This window comes from Alligator mississippiensis, chromosome 1, assembly GCF_030867095.1.
Source record: "Alligator mississippiensis isolate rAllMis1 chromosome 1, rAllMis1, whole genome shotgun sequence".
NCBI lineage: Eukaryota > Metazoa > Chordata > Crocodylia > Alligatoridae > Alligator > Alligator mississippiensis.
This window is the reverse complement of record NC_081824.1, coordinates 350,397,165-350,416,218: the sequence shown is the minus strand read 5'-3', so window position 1 is coordinate 350,416,218 and position 19,054 is coordinate 350,397,165. Positions and strand designations below refer to the sequence as shown.

At 40.4% G+C, this 19,054-nt stretch overlaps 1 protein-coding gene across 1 annotated transcript in view; it reads left to right on the top strand.

The window, feature by feature from the left end:
- Positions 1-18,765, top strand: part of SEPTIN10 (septin 10) — a 53,767-nt gene extending 35,002 nt beyond the window's left edge. Inside the window, exons 8-10 of the mRNA XM_019484991.2 lie at positions 8,603-8,735; positions 15,071-15,261; positions 17,429-18,765. Coding sequence (XP_019340536.2) covers positions 8,603-8,735; positions 15,071-15,261; positions 17,429-17,444 — 340 coding nt within the window. The 3' untranslated portion in view covers positions 17,445-18,765. The remainder of the gene's footprint in view (positions 1-8,602; positions 8,736-15,070; positions 15,262-17,428) is intronic.
- The last annotated feature ends 289 nt before the right edge of the window (positions 18,766-19,054 follow it).

The following is a 19,054-nucleotide window of genomic DNA, read 5'->3' as shown; positions in this document are numbered from 1 at the left end:
TGAAGTCTACCTAAGTCTAGTTTTAAAAGTTTAAGCCCTTTTCTGGGAGTGGAAGTTTTTTTTTTTATTATATGTAGACTTTACTGAGTATCCTACAGTGGACCCTAGCATGACATTTGATCAGCAAAAGCAGATTCAGTGACACAATGGATACCCTCAAACTGCCAGCCAATTCCTAGTTAAAGTTAGGCTGGTTAGCTATTCAAAAGATACCCAATGTTGCCTGCATTCATGGTGCTTGCAGTAGGAGAGAAAAAACAGGAAATATACTGTTCATCTGTATCAAGGCACAGTAAAACCTTGTTCCAGGCATGCATGTCCTACAAATTGAAGAAGACACTGATAGTAAAAATCTATTTTGGAGGAAAATAGATTTTGTGATGGCAATATTTTATTAAAAGCGCCAATTGAGCAGGTTGCTATAATTCATTCATTAAAGGCTATGTTGCAGTGTGCTCACTACCCATAACTTACTACTCTTGGGTAGTTGTTGGATGCGCTGCACTTGATTGATTACATTTAGAAGCAAGCAGAAAAATAGAGGCTCTTTCTAAATATGAAAATATGTTTCAAGTACCTGATACAGACATGTTGGTAGTTTTCTAAACTTTTAAACTGCAGTTTGCAGAGCTTTTTTGATTATTTGCTGTTTCAAGTAGTTGTCATCATTGTCTCTGTTTCGTCTTTTTTTTTTTTTTCCTTTTTCTCTCCCCTGTCCTCTTTCCACTCCAGACTGATAGCTGATTGGCTGGTCCTGTAGCTACAGAATCAAATTCTAATCGCAATTACTTTTTACCACAGGTGGCATTTCCTATGTCCTCTGAAAGGTTAGATCAGGCATGGCCAGCATTCAACCCAAATGGCATGGGCAATCAGTGTGTTTGGAATGCAGCAGTTTGGGAAGGGGCAGAAGATTGGAGTGACAGTCAGGGAGGAGGTCAGAGTCAGGTTGTTGCTGGTTTCAGGGCTTGGTCCTGCAGGAACTGTGGGGATAGGTACCATTGAATTTGGTGTTGCCTCATCCCAGTGGCAACAGGCTTTGGTGGCACTGGGCAATGGCATTGGCTGATTATTAATGTAGCACTCTCTCTCGTTTTGGACTTGTGGCACACTTGTCAGAAAGGTTGGCCACCACTAAGTTTCTTATTTCTGTGTGCGGCACATTTCTTTTCAAACTGGTGTGATATTTAGTATTCATCATTACCATCTATAATGGAATTTAGAGATAAGGCCCTGTATGTTAAGTTTATCTTATTGTATGCTGTCACGGCGGGGTCCTGCAGGAGGGCTGTGATTTCCTCAAGGCCCCCTTCCCGTGCCAAGTTAGCCCAAAGGGCACCCTCACTTCTTGTTCGCCACGTCTTTGATGTTACAATATATTAGGGAGGCTGCTTTACGTCCTCTTGGACACGGGTTGCTATAATACCTGACCCTGTGGACTCCCGGACCCCTTGTGGGTCCTGCTCTGCAATGGGTGCTTCAGGGGCACCCTAGCCTTATGGGCTCTGCGTGTCTCCAACCACCCCTTTACCACGCCCCAAGCCTCGCAGCTGGAATAGACGTTGTTCGGTCCAGCTCTACACCCTCTCTCTGGCGCTTCGGCTCCCTGCGGCCCTGTCTCTCCGTGCCCTCTTCTCTGGGGCTCCTCAAACAGCTGCCCCTCTTCTCTGGGGCTCCTCAAACAGCCGCCCCTCTTCTCTGGGGCTCCTCAAACAGCCGCCCCTCTTCTCTGGGGCTCACCATACCCACACTGGGGCTTCTCAACTGCCCCCTTTCTGGGGCTGGGGTCAGTGCAACCTGACTGCTGCACCCTCACTGGCGCTGGGGTCCCCACACTGCTGTGGGTCCCCTGTGAGGCCTCCTCCAACCCCTAGTAGCCTCACCCAAACCACTGGTGACAAACAGCAACACAAAAACAAGCCCTTCGGCTATAACTTAAACGGAAGCTGCTTGGCTATAACCACGTTCAAGCCTACTGGGGATTCTTCATCTCACAGCCGTGTCAGACGCTGCTCCTGCATCAGGCTTCTCCTCTCTTCCATGACAGAGAGCTCCTTCCTCCTTGGCTGCTGGCAGGGAACTGCCTCTGGCCTCAGCCCCTAGGGTTTATAAGGGAGCCAGCCCCTGCCCTTTTCAATCAGCTGACTGCCAGCAGGTGCGATCTCTTGCTAGCTCCAGTTGCCCTCGCAGCCAACAGCTGGGCTCCTTATTCACTGCTAGGGCTCTTTCCCTAGCATTTTTCTCCCTTTTTAGGAGCAGTGCACCTAAGTGCTCTGTGACATATGCCTAATGTCAGTCATTTGATCCCTCCTGCCATATAGACTTTCCTTTGTAAGGCCTATGCCTGAGATTTACTGGATGGATTTCCTAATTTATCAGGGATTTAAATGTAGTTGGTTAAACTTGAGGTAGGATTATTTAAAGGTCTAGTCACTTCTTAGAATGCAATTATAAAAAGTGTCTGGAATGTAGTTCCAAATCAAAGTGAGTTTTATTTCAGTAAGCAGTTTTGCAGAGGACCTTGGATTAGAGGATTGCTATAGTTATTGAAAAGAAAAAAGTTATTTAATTATGACTACAACAACACTCCAACCATGTTTAATTATGGGACATTGTTACCTTTTTCTCTCTTAGCATCCTCTCCTATTTTCTGTTAGAGTCTTTTGTTGTTAGAGCCTTTGCTTTCTTTCAGCATTATCTCCTATTATCTGCTAGAATCATGTGTTGCATCTTAATTTAAGTGGGAGCATCTCGGAGTAAATAATCTCTTTCCATGTTGTCTGTGAGCACCTTGCACACTTTTGGACATGCGAATAAGGGAAGTCAGGTATGCCATAAACAGTAGACACTTACTAACATAGTTTTTCATTGTAGAAAGCTTATGACCATATATGCACTTGTTGAATATATTTGTAGTTGTTAATTAGAATAAGAAGAGGTACAAGGTACTGTAGTTAATACATTTCTTAGCGCATTGATAAAGCTTTGTGCTTCAGACCGTAAAACAATTTCTAAGGGGTTAAAGCGGGGTGGGGGAAGCAGGCTTTCTCAAAGCTGTCTACACTGGACTTCTTATGCATCTTACCTGTGAGTACCTGATGGTGCTGACTACTTTTGTTAGCAGCTCAAGGAAACACATAGAGACACTTATTTACTAGAATCATGTGTTGCATCTTAATTTAAGTGGGAACCTAGATCTGCACATACTGAAGTAGCTTAAGAAGAGTTTTGATTTAGTACTGAAATTCCCGTTTCCTATCTTTGCTATAAAGATCCCATGCATATAGATATAAAGGACCTCCTCCCCTCCCCTCCCCCAATTCACAACCATCATAGTTGACAGGATATTAAACCCCATCCTTAAGAAGACATTTAGACCAAGGATGTCTCCTGCTTATGCCTTTATTTAGTGAAATGCCTTGGTGAGTAGACAGGCCTTCTATGTTTTTGAAAGTTAGTAAATAGCAGTTTAGGGGAACAAGTGCAGAGTAGGGAGTGTAAATTGGAGAACTCCACTGAAAACGCTGCTGCCAGTCTCAAGAATATATTGTATTTATTTGCATACCGCATGTACCTTTCCCCACAAAATTAGCATTTCCAAATTAGAGTGCATGCCCTAATCAGGGAAGCTGATTTTCTGCTCAGAATAGTAGTATGGATATGCTGTAAGATGGTTGGTGCTTTTCATTCTTTCTTCCAGCGGCCTCATAGAGGGAGGGGCAGGTGTGGTGGTAGGAAGCACAGGGGTGGAGGCATATAGTGGTATGGCCTCATTTCACTTTGATTCCTGCTGTACCCGAAGTGTGAAGCCAGCTGTCTAGCAGCAGCAGTGGCATTTTTGTTCAGCCAGTGCTGGAGGAGTCAATTAACATTATGGATTATTATAACCTACCTGATGTACTTCTAGTTCCTCCTTACTCCACAAGTGTTAAAGATCCTCTCTCTTTTTTATGGTCTTGGTGTTCCACTAAACGGGCTATCATTTTTTCAGCAGTTTTGCTGTCTGTTAGCTGTTAGATACTCCCAGTATCTCTCCTTTTATTTCACAGCCCTGCAGAATGTTTTTAGTTCTTTTCAAAATCCTAGATCTGCCCATGGAGTCCACTCTTTAGCAACAGCTATAGTTTAAGCTTTTGGCTGAGCAGCCAAGGCTTTTGACAGTTCAGCTATGAAAGAGTTAAAAATGTAGCTTCTGCCTAAGCAGGAAAGAGGCTGAGTGAATGGAAGATTAGGTTCCGTCTCTACTGGCGACCATAACTTTGGAAACATCCTTTTTTCCCTTCCTTCTGCCTTTCCAAAAACAAGTTGCAAGTCTTATATGGGAATGTGTGATACGTTAGAAAATATGGTAAATTTTGACTATTGTGCCTTAATTGGTATTGGCTTGTGATGTTAAAAAGGCATTAAAGTTTGACTGCCCAATGCAGGCTTTTCGCAGTGGACTATACATGTAGGCATAAGTTCTTTCCATCCCTTTCTTGTAGACTATCATTTATAAGCGGAGTAACCCAAACTATGAAACATCAAGTGTTCTACTGAGAGTTAGAATTCAGTTCATTTAAGATCTTTGAATGTGAGCAGAACAAGATTAATTTGCATCTTTGGTTTTTAGGCTCGCACTACTAAAGTATTACACAGATAGGAAAAAGTCTGTATCTCACAGCCAGGCTACTGTAGAAAGGTAGGTGGTAGTGCTACCCTGAGGTATGTAGTAGATCAGTAATGTATTAAGTTATTTACTTTAGTGTTAGGTAAATACATTGGTCACAAAGAAGGGAAAGTCTTACAGAAAGATAACAAAGATGTAAGAAGGCAGCCAGGCCCTGAGGACAGCAGGCTTTATGGGAGCAGTGATGACTTCCAGTTGCCAGTGTGATCATGCAGTTGCAGTGGTAGCTGATACAGGCAGTCCTCAGACTTATGACACAATTGGTTCCTGAAAGCTGAATCTTAAATCAAAACATTGCAACTTGGAACCAATTTTCCAATAGGAAACAATGTTATAAATGAGGGATTGGTTCTTGAACCAAGACCCGATACACTATTTTCACCAAAAATAACCCAGAATTTTGTACTCGATCAATTATAGATGAATAATATAGCTACATTAATGTATTTCTTTTGTAAATAGCAATCATATTGATTTGGAAGGACTTCTTTGAGGTGACTTTGCTGGACTTTTTGAAGGGCTCTTGGTTGGAGTCTTCTCAGGAGTCTTGGCTGCAGGTTTTTCTGGAGTCTTGTCTGCTTTCTTAAAGAAAACGTCCAATTAAGTTTGGACCGATGCTCTCCAGGGAGATGTGCAATGCAGCTAACTTGTTCGTTGGCGTGGCGTCAGGTCAGATCAAGCATTGTAAAGTCAAAACTGATGTCAGAAAGTTGAAACAGGGTGTCAATTTACAAACATTGTAAGTGTGAAACGTAAATTGAAATGCTGTAAGTTGAGGACTGCCTGTATTTTTCCTCAACTCCCCCCAAATTGGCGCCTGTGGTAGCTGTCTCAATTGTGCCACCCTGTTTATGCTACTGGGTTATAACATCCATGCACTTTTTTTCATTTAAAAGCTGGAGTGTATTATGTAAGCATAGCACAACCACTCTTATGTAAACTTTGAGAATTCATTTACTATGTACGGTTTTATGAGGGTAAAGATAGATTTAACAGTTGTATCAGTAGCAAAGGTTACTGATAAAAATTGTTATGATGCAGCTGTTACATTTGCATGATTCTGTAGTGATACGGGCCCTAATAAACCGTTCCAATTTTAATCTTACTTCAGTCACGGTCGAAACTAGGGCAGTTTAGCTCATATATCCACAGGCTCATGCAGACAGAGCAATTCCTGGTGTAACGGCTGATACATACTCCTAAGCAACAGCAGCTCCTCCTCCATTTTTAAAGTATGTATGTCCATACTCTGAGGAATGGGTTAGCTTAAGCTTAAACTCTAAGGAAATACAGCTCACTTATAAAATGAAGTACTCATTAATTGTACTGTGGATATTCAAACATAGGAGGGAAAAAGATTGAAGTCGATATATTTATTTTTATTTTGTCATTCTGAAAGATGATTGTCACACATGCTAATATAACTGTTTGGGTTCAATGTGATGAGCACGGATTACAGTAGTAAGAAAGATTCATCAGCCTAGGCTTTAGCACGTGTTACCACCCATAGCATGTACCAACAGTTCCTGGAGAGCTTTGTAATCTGGCTGCTAGCTCATGATACAGCCTGAGTTACTGTTAGGGTGGCCACATAGAGGACATTCTGGTTTTCTGCTATTCTGTCCTCTAGTCATATGAAATCCGATGCCTTTATGCCCTCTATTTTTCTCTTCAACCGTTCATAAAGGTGTCCGGTTTCATATCAGTAGAGGACAGAGGACAACTGGACTGTCTTCTATGATGGCCACCCTAGTTACTTTATTGGTTTCTTAATAGTACAGTTACTGCTAGCTGGATTAAAGTAGCCTCAGGTATGCTGGCATATGCTCAGATTCCATTTTCATTTTGCTATAGAGACTACTTTTAGGCTTGAACTAAACTAGTTCCCTAGCTAAAGAGCTAGGGGGTTGTTCCCAAGACCTTTTAAAATGTTACATAAAATATTGCAGTGCAATAGTCTTGAGGCAGGAGAAGTGACATTGCTATATGTACTATTGCATATAGCACATATGCAATTGCTATATGCATATATGACATTGCATATAATGTACTATTGAAATTTTAGGCCTAAACACACATTTTCAAAAGGGAATGGTGCTCTCCGTATTGAGGTTGTAGGGTAAGCCAAGATGAATCAGCCTTTCGGAATTTGGAAACTTCCTGTCATTGTCATTAAACTAGCAGGAGGCGTTTTGGCTTACTGTAACATCTAAATCAGCAATTTAGATTCTTAGTTCCCTTGTTTTAGAGTTTTTTCTGTTTTTTTTTCCCATTGAAAGTTAATATATGAGTGGTAACAGCTGAAATGGAATTTAAATCCGTTAATATATAAAGGGAGGCCACAAGAATTTAATAAATATGAATCTGGTGTAGCATTTGAGCTGTCTTAGAGCAAGCCATATACTTTGTCATTGAGAGCAAAGGCAAGAGGTCAGGGGAAGGGGATAAGAGTATAAAAATAGACTGATGGAGCACATATGGAACATCCAAACAAAAGTCATCATCTTCAAGATTTTGGCAATCCTGTTATTAAGCTATTTGCCATTATTATGTTCTGTAGGAAGTGAAACAGATTCTCAGTTTGTATAAACCACTGTAGCTTTATTGAACCTACCTCATCTGAGGATCTGACCATAAACTAAATTTTTATGTAATTTTGTCTTAAAAAAGAAAGTACCAGTAATTTTTTTGGGAAGATCATACTAACCTAGACTTTACAATGCACTTTTCAACAAAGTTATACTTTTCTAAAAATGGGAATGGTGATAAGTATTGATTTATTCTTAAATACGTGTTTTAATAGTCTCATCTCTATTCTGTGTCCATAGGTTGTACAGCCAAAACTATTTTTCTCCTTAAGTTTCAGATATTAGTGCTTGACTTTGTTAGCTGCAGTAAAAAAGCTAAAAATTAAAAAAGTACATTGGCTATATTTTTGTCAGGTATATTCATACATATCAAGAAATGAGCCTATGCAGATATCAAAGTATTTGTAAACCCAGATTTCTCATATATCCACCTGATTGTGGCAACCTTTATTACTTTTAAAATCACATTAGGAATCTTGTGTTGTTTGCTTTCAAGACAGACTTTCTTACTTTGTAACTTTCTTAGAAAGATAGCTCTTTCATGAAAGTTTAATAAGTCTAAAACAGTGTTTCTCAACCTTTTTGGCATCCAGGTACCCCACCACTACAGTTTTGAATGCGGTGGCACCCCTGGGTGAGAACCCTTGTTGGTGCTGCCTAAGCTTACCTGAGTGCTTCTCAGCCAGGTTCCAAGAGGACTGTAAGTGAGGACAGACCAGAAAGAGCCTGCACAGCATGAGGCAGTTTTGCTTAAAGCCTTAATGCAGGGGAAGCATGCTGGGCACCTAGCCATTGCCACTGTGGCACCTCAGTTGGGAACTGCTAGTCCAGAACCTCTTTGTGCAAGGTAGAATCTGAATTTAGCATTTCAGAGACACTGATTTTTTGTGGGGGTGTTTTTTGTTGGTTTTTTTTTTTAACATCAGGCTCTCCAAGTATGAGAACTTTTTTGTTTCTCCAAAGGTTGGATATCTTGCTACCCCTGTTTCTGTAAACTATAAATCACGCAAATTGGAGTAAAAATATACCAACTTCATTGTTTCTAAAGCATTGCTGTCCTAAATTGTTGTGTTTTGAGATCAAATCATACTGGCTAAGAAGTATTCTGTGTGTGTGTGTTAAACTGACTCATACATTTATTTAAATCAAAATCCAGAAGGGTGTACTGGTTATGCCTCTTGTTCAGCGATAATTATTCATTTTATATGAGAAGTTTTTGAGAATTAAAGATTTGAGCCAAATACAACTTGTTGAAGTAATATGCCAGACAAGATTTGAATGTTTCACTTATATTTCCGTATTATATAAACCATATGGTAGACTGTTTATGTTCTTTGGACTTCAGTGTACAGGAGACCTATGAAGCAAAGAGGCATGAGTTCTTTGGTGAATTACAGCGGAGGGAGGAAGAGATGAGACAGACATTTGTGCAGAGAGTCAAGGAGAAAGAAGCAATACTGAAAGAAGCTGAGCGTGAGGTGTGTATGCCTCTGTTTTTCTATTTAATTTGATGGTGTTTGAAATTTTTTGCAAAATTGCAACTGTGTTGATATTTTGTAATAAAATTTAATTTAACATTTACATTGCATTTACATTGAGGGGCCATGACTAGAATGGCTCCTTTGTACTAGATGTTGTACCAACAATGTATAACAGTTCCTGCCCCAGAGCATTTGCGGTCTGAAGGGCTGTCTGTCTGGGTGAAACAAATAAATGGGCTGGGATAAAGGGTGATGAAGATGGGGTAGTGGGGGTAATAGTCTGTGCGATTTTTAGCTCTTGTGTAACATGATCCCTGCTCACCATCCCCTACTGGATATCAAGTTGTAGTTTTCTATATGAATTGTACTAGAGTGATTTTTAAGCAGAGAGCAGAAAGAAAGATAAGATGGCGACTGTAGGTATTGACCCACAGAGGAAGGTTTGAAATGAGCAGTATTTTAAACAGTACTTAAAAGACAGCTAACAGGCAGGACCACCCTATTGAACCTCAAAAAAAGTAGCAGCCAAAATCATATTTTGCTAATTCTTCTTGATGGTAGACAAAATTCAGTGACAATGAGACTGAAGAATACTTTATTCCCCAAAGAAACCAACTCCTTGGTATCTTTATTCATAATGGGCACATCTACAGAGAGATGCTTACTGCACAGTTGACTAACTAGGCAGTAAACATCTTTGTGTCTACATGTACCTCCCTATTAGGGCATACAAAACTATTAAACTCCAAAGCAGAGTAGTACTTGTAAATAAAAGTACTGCCCTTCTCCAGTTTTTTTTGTACACAGCAGCACATGTATAGATGCTGAACCAGCTGACTGGGCCATGAGGGTGCTTCTGTACACGGGCTGTCTGCAGGCTAGTGTGCCAGAAGGCAAGTGCGGGGAAAAAATGCAAAAGTGCTTGTTGCAGAAATTCGTTATTTGATGTTGGCATCACTGGCAGAGTGAAGGTAGGAGTCAAACTTGCAGTAGAATAATGAGGATACAGCAAAACTGTAGAAGACTTGGAAAGTCGAGATAAATAGTTTTTATTGGTAATCAAGGGCGATGCATAGGGGGTGCATGCAGGTGCATGTGCACCCCCTGCAAAAAGGCGCTGCCGACAGTGCCGGCACTGCCTTTTTGCATGAGTGAGCAGTCGCTGCTTGCCAACCCACTGCTGACACCGCCAGCGGTATCTGCAGGCAGTTCCCCTGTTGCCAACGGTGCCGGCGGTGTCTGCAGGCGCTCTGTGCTTACCGGTGCCGGGCTCCCACTGCCACTCTCCTGCCACTGCCAGTGCAGCTGGCCCAGCCACCGGGGGCACACGCCATTCATGTTGGTAGTGGAAGTGGAGAGAAAGTAGAAGGAAAATAAACTGTATTTTGCTCTATTATTTATAAATCCCTCATTTCTGTAGGATGTAGATATGCCTTAAACAATTAAAGATAATTACAACATGGTGGGAGAAATCCATAGACTGTTTGTTCTTTAGCCCAAGTTGATGCTATATACAATGATAAGGACTTGTTAGTACTTGTGACAGCCAATGAGAAATCGTACTGTCTTGGAGTGTCTAGTTCCACATTGGGTGTGTCTACACATGTCTTTATGGCACATGAATAAACTGCAGCGCTTATTGCTTTGCAGGTTAATGCTCCCAGGAAGCTCCCAGGCACGCTGTTTACATGTGCGGCCAGCTGGCAACACATTGAGCCAGGTCAAAGCAGCTCTGGTTGGTAGGGGATCCCGGGGGTCAGCCTGCTAGCCCAGGGTGGCTCCAACCCAGCTCAGTGTGCTCTGGAGGGGCTGGCTGGGGCACAAGGGTGCTTCAATGCAGGGCTAGCCTGCAGGCAGCCTCCGCACTGAAGCATCCTCGTGCCCCAGCTAGCCGGCTCAGCATCTACATGCGTGCTGCTGTGCATAAAATACTCCGGAGCAAGGGTAGTACTTGTATTTACAACTATTTACTTGCATTTACAAGTACTACCCTTGCTCCGGAGTTTAATTGTTTTGTATGCCCTAATAGCTTATAGAGGTACACATGAAGACCCTGAGATGTTTCCTGCACAGTTAATTAGTCAACTGTGCAGTAAACATCTCATACAGACGTGCCCATTATAAATAAAGATACCAAGGAGCTGGTTTCTTTGGGGAATAGAGTATTCTTCAATTTCATTGTTACTGAGTTTTGTCTGCCATCAAGCAGGACTGGCAAAGTATGATTTTGTCATCTACTTTTTTGAGGTTCACTATAGTTTTTCTGCCTGTTAACTGTCTTTAAAGTACTGTCTTAAAATTGCTTCTCATTTCAAACTCGGTTAATGCTGTTAACCTTCTACTATTTTTTTCCATGTGTCTCAGTATCATATTTGGGAGGGGATGCATGCATTTGTTTGTTAGAGTTTTATAGTTTCAATATCAAGAGGATGTTTAACTAGGGTCAGAATTTCTAAACAGGATAGAAGCTTTAATTTTATAGATATAAAGATAACATGTATAGTTAGTTCATTTCCTGAGTAGGAATAAACTATGCCAATATGAACACTCTCATACTGAAGAAACAGTTTTGTGTCCAAAGGCAGCACTCACAGATTGAATATGGTTGTCTGTGTTTATTTTTTGGAAAAGATGGCTACCTAGTCAGAGGAAATGCTCAACCTTCTTTAAGGGTTGCCCTCTAATTGTAGAGGAGCAGCTGGTTGGTTTAGCCTGGGTTGCTAAAGGATCTTGGCTTTTATGCAGTTAACAGTGAGACCAAGCATTTCATACTCTTCACAGAAGCGATCAAGTGTGCCCTGGAGCTCTGTAGTTGAGTGGGCACACATGACAGTCATCAGCATGTTGAAGATCAGAAATGTAGGTGTTGGTTATCTTGGATTTTTAATGTAACTGGTCGAGATTAAAGAGATTCCTGTCTATGTGATACTGGATTCTGATTCCAGAGGGAAGTCTATTTATTAGTAATGAGGTATGGAATTGCCACAGTACAGATGGAAAAGAGAGTTGGTGCATATTTGCCTGACTAGTGCTAATATTGAAGGGGTTCTTTTCCCAGCTGTTGCTTAGGATGATTGCAGCCATGCCAACATGAAGAACTCTAATAATGGTAACAAATTTTGGCATGCATCCAAGTCCTATCAGGCCCTTCCATAAGGCCTCAGTAGATTGAATCAAAGGCCTTAGTCAGGACAAAGAAGGCCAAATAAAGATCTTGGTGTTGCTTGTGGCACATTTCTCCTGCAGCTGTCTGGCAACAAAGATCATGTCTCTCATAAATTTGAGTGGTCTTAAACTCCATTAGGCACAATCTCTTCAGTGAGGAAAATGAGTCTATCAGGGAGAATGTGGGAGAGGATCTTCCTAGCTATGGGCAGGAGTGCAATACCATGGTAACTGCTGCAATCAATCTCCTTTTTTGAATATGGTATTCATTCTGGCATCTCTTGAATGATTGGGAATTTGTTCATGTTCTCAGATATTCATAGTAATGACGTGCAGTTGGTAAGAGTTTTTTTTTCCACCTTGCTTATCAATTTTAGTTGGTATTCCATCAGAACCACATGCTTTATTGTTTCTTATCTGCTTAATGGCTTTCAGGATCTCTTGATAAGTTGGTGGATCTTTAAGGTAGTCCTTATGGGGTATTGTGGAATGGCATCAATGGTATTGTTTTCAACATTCAAATCTTGATTCAGGAGCTCTTGAAAGTGCTTTTTCTACCAGGTGTTTATGGTGAAACTGTATTTGAAGTGTTGTTCCATTCTTGGAGCTCAGAAGGAGCTAGAGATCCAGGATTTCGTAGAGGGAGGTGCAGGAGCTGCATCCTGCATTTCAAGAATGACTAGTGCCCCTGCTCCCAGGCTCCTCCACCTCCACTGGTGAGGTCAGACTGCACTGTGGAGCCTTGGGAGACTTTAAGTCTCTAAAGCAGCTGGAAATCCTCCCTCCTTTTTTTTTTTGGTGCTCAGAGGCATGTCTTCTCCCCACCACCCCCTTTCCCTGCCTGCTGCAGCAGCAGGTTGAGGGAGGGGGAAGGGCAAGGGCAGTGTGTGGGGCATGCCTCTGAGCACAGATGGGAAGGGAGTGGGATTTTCACCTGCTTTAGAAACTTAAAGTCCTTAGAAGCTCCTGTACCATGGTCCAGTCCAAAAGGGGGGTGAACCTGCATGATGGCACCCCCTCTGGATCTGCCCCTGGGTGGCTCCTTTTGTGCTTGGCCCATAAATGGCTTTGGTTGCACTGAAGGAACTATGTATGCCATGGCTATTGTGGCAGGCTTCTGAATCTCTGTTGCTTTATCCTCCTACCACTTATTCTTTTACTTTTGAACCTCTGGGTATCAGCTTTAACGTGTCTTGCTCCTTTTTTAATTTGATGTCATTCTGGCAAACTTTGAAGGCTATCTTTTTTCTGTCAATGAGAGCTTGAATTTCTCTATTGTTCTCATTGATCCAGTCCTGATGTTTCTTTATGGACAAGCCTAGAGATTCTCATACCTCATGGGTGCCTTTCTTGAGGCATCATCTCCCAGTGATGTCAAGATCATTAGGGAGGTTGCCAAGTTTCTCAGTGAGGCACTGCTGGAGACCATCACTTTTTTTAGCAGGGTCTTTCAAGCACTCCTCCTTGGTTGCCATTTTGGGGCAATATGAGATGAATGTATCAAACGATGATCCAACCAGCAGTTATCTGTACTGGACAGTTAGCTGCTCTAGTTATACAGACGTTACAGCATTCCTGGGCATGCACTGTGATATGGTCAGTCAGGAGCCATAAGGAGTTTGTGATGATGAGATCATGTTCCAACCATTTGTTCAGGAGAAAAACTCTACTTGAATTGACTTTACCCACTCCTGCCTTTCCAAGTATTCTTTTGCATAGCTCTGAGTCCCTGCCCACTCTGCTATTGAAATCACTAAGAAGAATGAGCTTTCCTTCTTTTGGGACAGATGACAGGACTTGGTCAAGTTTAGACTAGGAAAACCCCATTAAGGTAATGATTTTCACTTTTGTGCCATTCTATTCAGATTGACATGATTGGTATAATTCCTTCTTCATTTTTAACACAGATTAAAATCTGGAAATAAATATTTTGTCATAAAGGCCATTTAAAAGCTGTTTACAAAAAAAAAACCTGGATGGGTTAAACCATTCCTCAGATGCATCCTCCAACATGCATCTCTGATCAAAAGCATATACAGCATATCAGGGCCTGGACAGACAACAGGTTCATAGAGGTATAGTTTACATTGACAGTGCATTAGGAGGGCACGTTGCCCCCCAGATTTCTGCACCAACAACAGGGCGCGGGGCATGGGGCTGCAGCCTGGCTGGATCCAACGCCTGGCAGCAATGGGGCAGTGATGGCGCGAACTTGTGCCCTCCCTGTTGGCAGCACTTGTATGTTGCCTGTGATAGCTTATATCAGTTTTGTGCACTGGCATAAATTACACTATACTGTATATAAATGTAGACAAGAAGTCATATGGGAGTATTAGCACATAGCGGGCACTATTACAATGTCTCACTGCTAGGTAGAAAAAGAGCAGGTAACAGTCAATCTGCCTTAAGCCTAAATCTCTTCCAGCATAGACTTAAAATAAAATGCTAACATAATTATAAATTTTGCTGGTGTAATTTAATCCCTGATTTTTCTTGGATAATTCTGTACTGGATTCAAGCAAGCTACCCTGGTCTTTGCCTCTTCATTATTTGTGCATTTATTGTTTATATTGTTTATAAAGTTGTAAATGTCTTGTGTCCAAGCTCTTATATTCTTAACTATCTGGGAGGTGTATGTTCTTAAATATAAAGGAGTTCTTTTTATATAAACACTATTTAAGAGGATTTTGGTGCATCTGTTCTTATGATTTCATGAAGCAATGTATTTCTTTAAACAGTTGAACAATATCAGAATCTGTAATGATAACATAATGCAATTTTTTTGAGTAGCTGAATGAGTTATAGCAGTGTTGGAGTGATGTTATATCTGTGATGGTCCAGGAATATATGGGTGGTAAGGAATTTGGAGACCGTATCTTGTATTGGACCACCTGCATGGTTGGGATAGACTTAGACAACATTTCAAATGCAATGCATTCTTCTTCAGGTCTGAGGAAAAAGAATGCCCTCCAAGACCTGAAGAAGAATGCACTGCATTTAAAAACTTGTCTGTTGTAACCATGAAGTTGGTCCAGTAAAAAATACCACCCACAAAAATCCTTGCCTCTGACTGAGTTATACTTAGACTGTTAAGAATGTTTCCTTATGGCAAGGCTACCATCTTGTGTCATGAGTCAGAAGTGCAATTTTTGTGCCCTATTTAACAGCTGCAGGCTAAATTTGAACATCTTAAACGGCTTCATCAAGAAGAGAGGATGAAACTAGAGGAAAAAAGAAAGCTTCTGGAAGATGAAATGATTGTGTTCAGTAAAAGGAAAGCTGCCACTGAATTACTCCAAGCACAGGCTTTTGCATCCACACCTACAGTTAGTTTGAAAAAAGACAAGGACCGGAAAAAGTAAGTACTCCTTTTAGCAGTCTAGAGTACCAATAGAAAAAATTCCTTGCATTTTAAAAGAGTTACTTAGAAATAGATATCAGTCATGTTTTAAAAAACTGTATAAATGTGATCTCTTATTTGATAAGAAGATAAAAGTGTGAAAATACCATTATTTTTAGTTATTGGCTTAAGTAACTTAGTATTGGCTGATTTAGAAGCTGCTGCTTGTTCTGAGAATTCTTTTTTTCAATAAGGGATCCAAGTTTTCGGCTTGAAATCCTGTGCTTTGACGTCAAAAATCAAGAAACTGATCAGGAGCAGAGAGAGAGAGAGAAGTTAGAAAGGGAGAGATTCACACACAGGGAATTCCAGAAATAGCATTTGGATGCAATTCTCAGGTTTTATGAGTTTAGGGTATGTGTTAGTTCTTAAAAGTTGTAGAAAATACAGAATTGATCTGCACAGCTATTGTTTTCTTGCATTTTTTTTTTCATTTGTTGTCTTATCGCTGAGTTCTGTGCTGTTCTCTAACGAATGAATCCAATGTGGATCTTTGCCATTACCAAATAGTCTAACCACCTTTGGATTAATGGTTCTAATTCATTTATATTTCTGTGATATCTTCTCTTTGCTGAGGAGCCAGATGCTGCATCATAACCAGGGATCCTGATTGTCTCTGATTAACCCAAAAATTGGGGATTTTTTTTTAAAGGTAACCCAAAATCCACATTTTTCCATGATTAAAATGAAATCACGCACGCACGCGCGCACACACACACACACACACACAGAGTGGTGTTTCATTTTGATCATGAAAAAATGTGGATTTTGGGTTACTTTTTTTACCTGAAAATTGGGGGATATTTTTATCAGAGAAAAACCAGGATCCCTGATCATAACTGTTGTCAAATCTGCTTACAAATCCCAAACTTTAGGACTTTGTAACTTGTCTATGCAATTGTACTATAAACTGAACATTCCCTAGAACAGTGGTCACCAATCAGTGGATCTCAATCCACTGGTAGATCTCCGAGCCTCTTGCAGTAGATCTTGGAGCCTCTTGGAATTGATCTGAGGCTGGAGTGGAGACCTGAGTTCCCGCGTGCATGCACACACACCTCCCAGCCTAGCAGGTCAGTCTGTGGGAAGGGAAGGGGCGGGGGCTAGATTGAGGCCCCGCAGTGAGGGACAGTGCCGCAGAGGCAGGAGCAGGGGTAAGTTGAGTGGGGTCCCGGGCGGGTGGGACTTACCTGCTGGGGAGGCATGCCCCCAAATAATTTTTTCTGTCTGCCTTGATCTGCACCCCCCCGCCCTTCCCTCCCCACAGACTTACCTGCTGGGCTGGGGGAGAGCAGGGAGGCGGTGGTAATTGGTAAATCTTGGGTTGCTTTTAAATGCCAAAGGTGATCTCCTACTTTAAAAGGTTGGAGACCACTACCGTAGAATATGCCTTTTCAGAATTTGCGGCGCTCTCCCTGATCCCCCACAAAACTAGAAAAAAGTGGAATTCTAGAGGTACTTTGAAAAAGCAGAACTCCAAAGTACTGTTGCAAAACTAATGTGTTTACAGAAATAAAACTGATCCACAGAAAATACTCTTTAACTTTGTGGAGGTGACAAAACCAACAAATGCTGTTATATAATTAATATTTTTTATAAAATATAATATTGATGTAGTGGATTATAACATAACTGTAATTAAGTAACTGTAATTAAGTGGATGCTTTGTTGGTTTATGTCAGCTTCACTGAAACTGAAAACATTTTTGATCTGATGCACAGATACATTTCACTAGCCAAGAAAAAGGTAGAGGTTATTCAGGCACACATGTCAAACAGGATTGGGCTGGGTTGTTGGTTGTAGCCGTGTTGGTCTAAGGACACAGACAGACAAGGTTCTTTGGGTAGATGTGATATCTTCTATTAGACCAACTAAACAGGATTCGGCCTGACTTCTGTGTATACAGTGATATTCTGCTTCTACTTTGCCGATGTGTATTGCTTCTGGTAAACTATATGGCTATTGTATTTTTCCTTTATTTCTTCTGTAAGAACCACACAAGATGCAGAAAACAGAGGTGCCTGAATTGTACTGTTATGAACAATTCTAGTGTTTATACTGTCTGTATATTTACTTTATTCATCTGAAGAGATTTAACAACATGCTTTTTGTTTCTCTTTTTCAGTTCCAGTTTTATGTAATACCGATGATTGCGACAAGCAGATTTAAAAAATGATATATAAGGAAGCTCTGATTTCCTGTACTTTATTTCTTTGCTATATTTCTTACAAAATTTTTTGGAAAGTGAACCTTGATTCTGTAAGTTACAAGGGAAAAGTATTTTAAATATATGGTCAGTATGTATACAGTACTGTAGTTACTGTTACATTAATATATCTCAATGGGCATTTCTATTAAGCAGTTGCCTTGATATGCACTTAAATTACATACCTGTATGACCAAATTACTTTCATTTAAGTGCATTGTACCAAAAATATGTCCATGCTATGAACAGTTTTCATTCATAATATGAATGCTGTAGTACAGAAGTATATTCACTGAATATATCTTTTATGACCTTACCAAAGAATTAGTTATTTTGATATGGTATGTTAATTTACTGAATACCATTTAATGTAACTTCTGAAGTTTTTTAACTAACTACTTGTCTTAATAGTTTGCTGACAAAGATTTATTTGTTTTTTAGAAACACTTTCCTAATTTTATAATATGTCCTTCCTGATGCAAATGTATCATGGTTTTCTTCAGAGCTGAACTGTCCATGATAATATTTTATCTGATATTACTCATTCACTGCCAAATCATTTAAAAGATATGGCCTACACTTCCACTTGAATTAACTTTTACAGTCTTCTGCCTTTTTTATATATCCTCTGTGGTGTAGGAACTGGATATTTTTTAAATGAATGGGACTGTTTAATAACACACATGAGCAACTTTATGAGCATGAAGTTCATGATCATCCTGTTTACTTCAATGAGACTTACATGCATAAAACTGAGCTCATTTATACTTGCTTCTAAGACTGGGGCCTACTACTTACTTTTCCACTTTATTACATAATCTATTTAGTTCCTTCAGAATAGGTTAAAGAATAATTTTTAAAACAAAATTCAGAAAGTAACTGTTATGCCATACAACTACAGTTCATAACTAAACTTCCCTCCAACAAGGAAAGCATCTTTTAGTTAAACTGAGTTTAAAATGGTTCCTGTGGTTTTTATAGTCTGGGATAAGCACTTAACAGCATTTTATAGTTCTCCAAAGATGTTTTTACATGGTTATTTTTAAACAAAATATTAATACTTAACGTGACATATAAAACACATTGTATTTTCAGAAATGTATCTATACTGATTTAGTTTGCATTTTTTCTTGTGTATGTCCAAGGGAGAGCACTTCACAATACTCTTAAATAAATGTAACACAGTTGTTTACTTTTCTAAACATTTGGCAAAGAAACCACTTTGTTAAGAAAAATAAAATATTAAATCTTCTGTATTGGCTGGCTGGTTGGTATTCTGATGCTGTACTTGTACTCAGGGCATTTCTACTGTATTCACATTGAAGCGATGATGCATGTAAAGATAAGGAAGGGAAGGGAATTCATATGAATCTATGAATCTATGGAAGAAAATAATAGAAAGGAGCGTGAGATTGGCTTGCAAACCCCATGCTGTCCAGGAAAGAGTTAACAAGCTACCCTGGGCACCAGTGATACTGCCATGGGAGACCATGAGTGGATCAAAAGTGACTACAGGGCTCTGGGTGCAAGGGTGAAGGGTCTGGG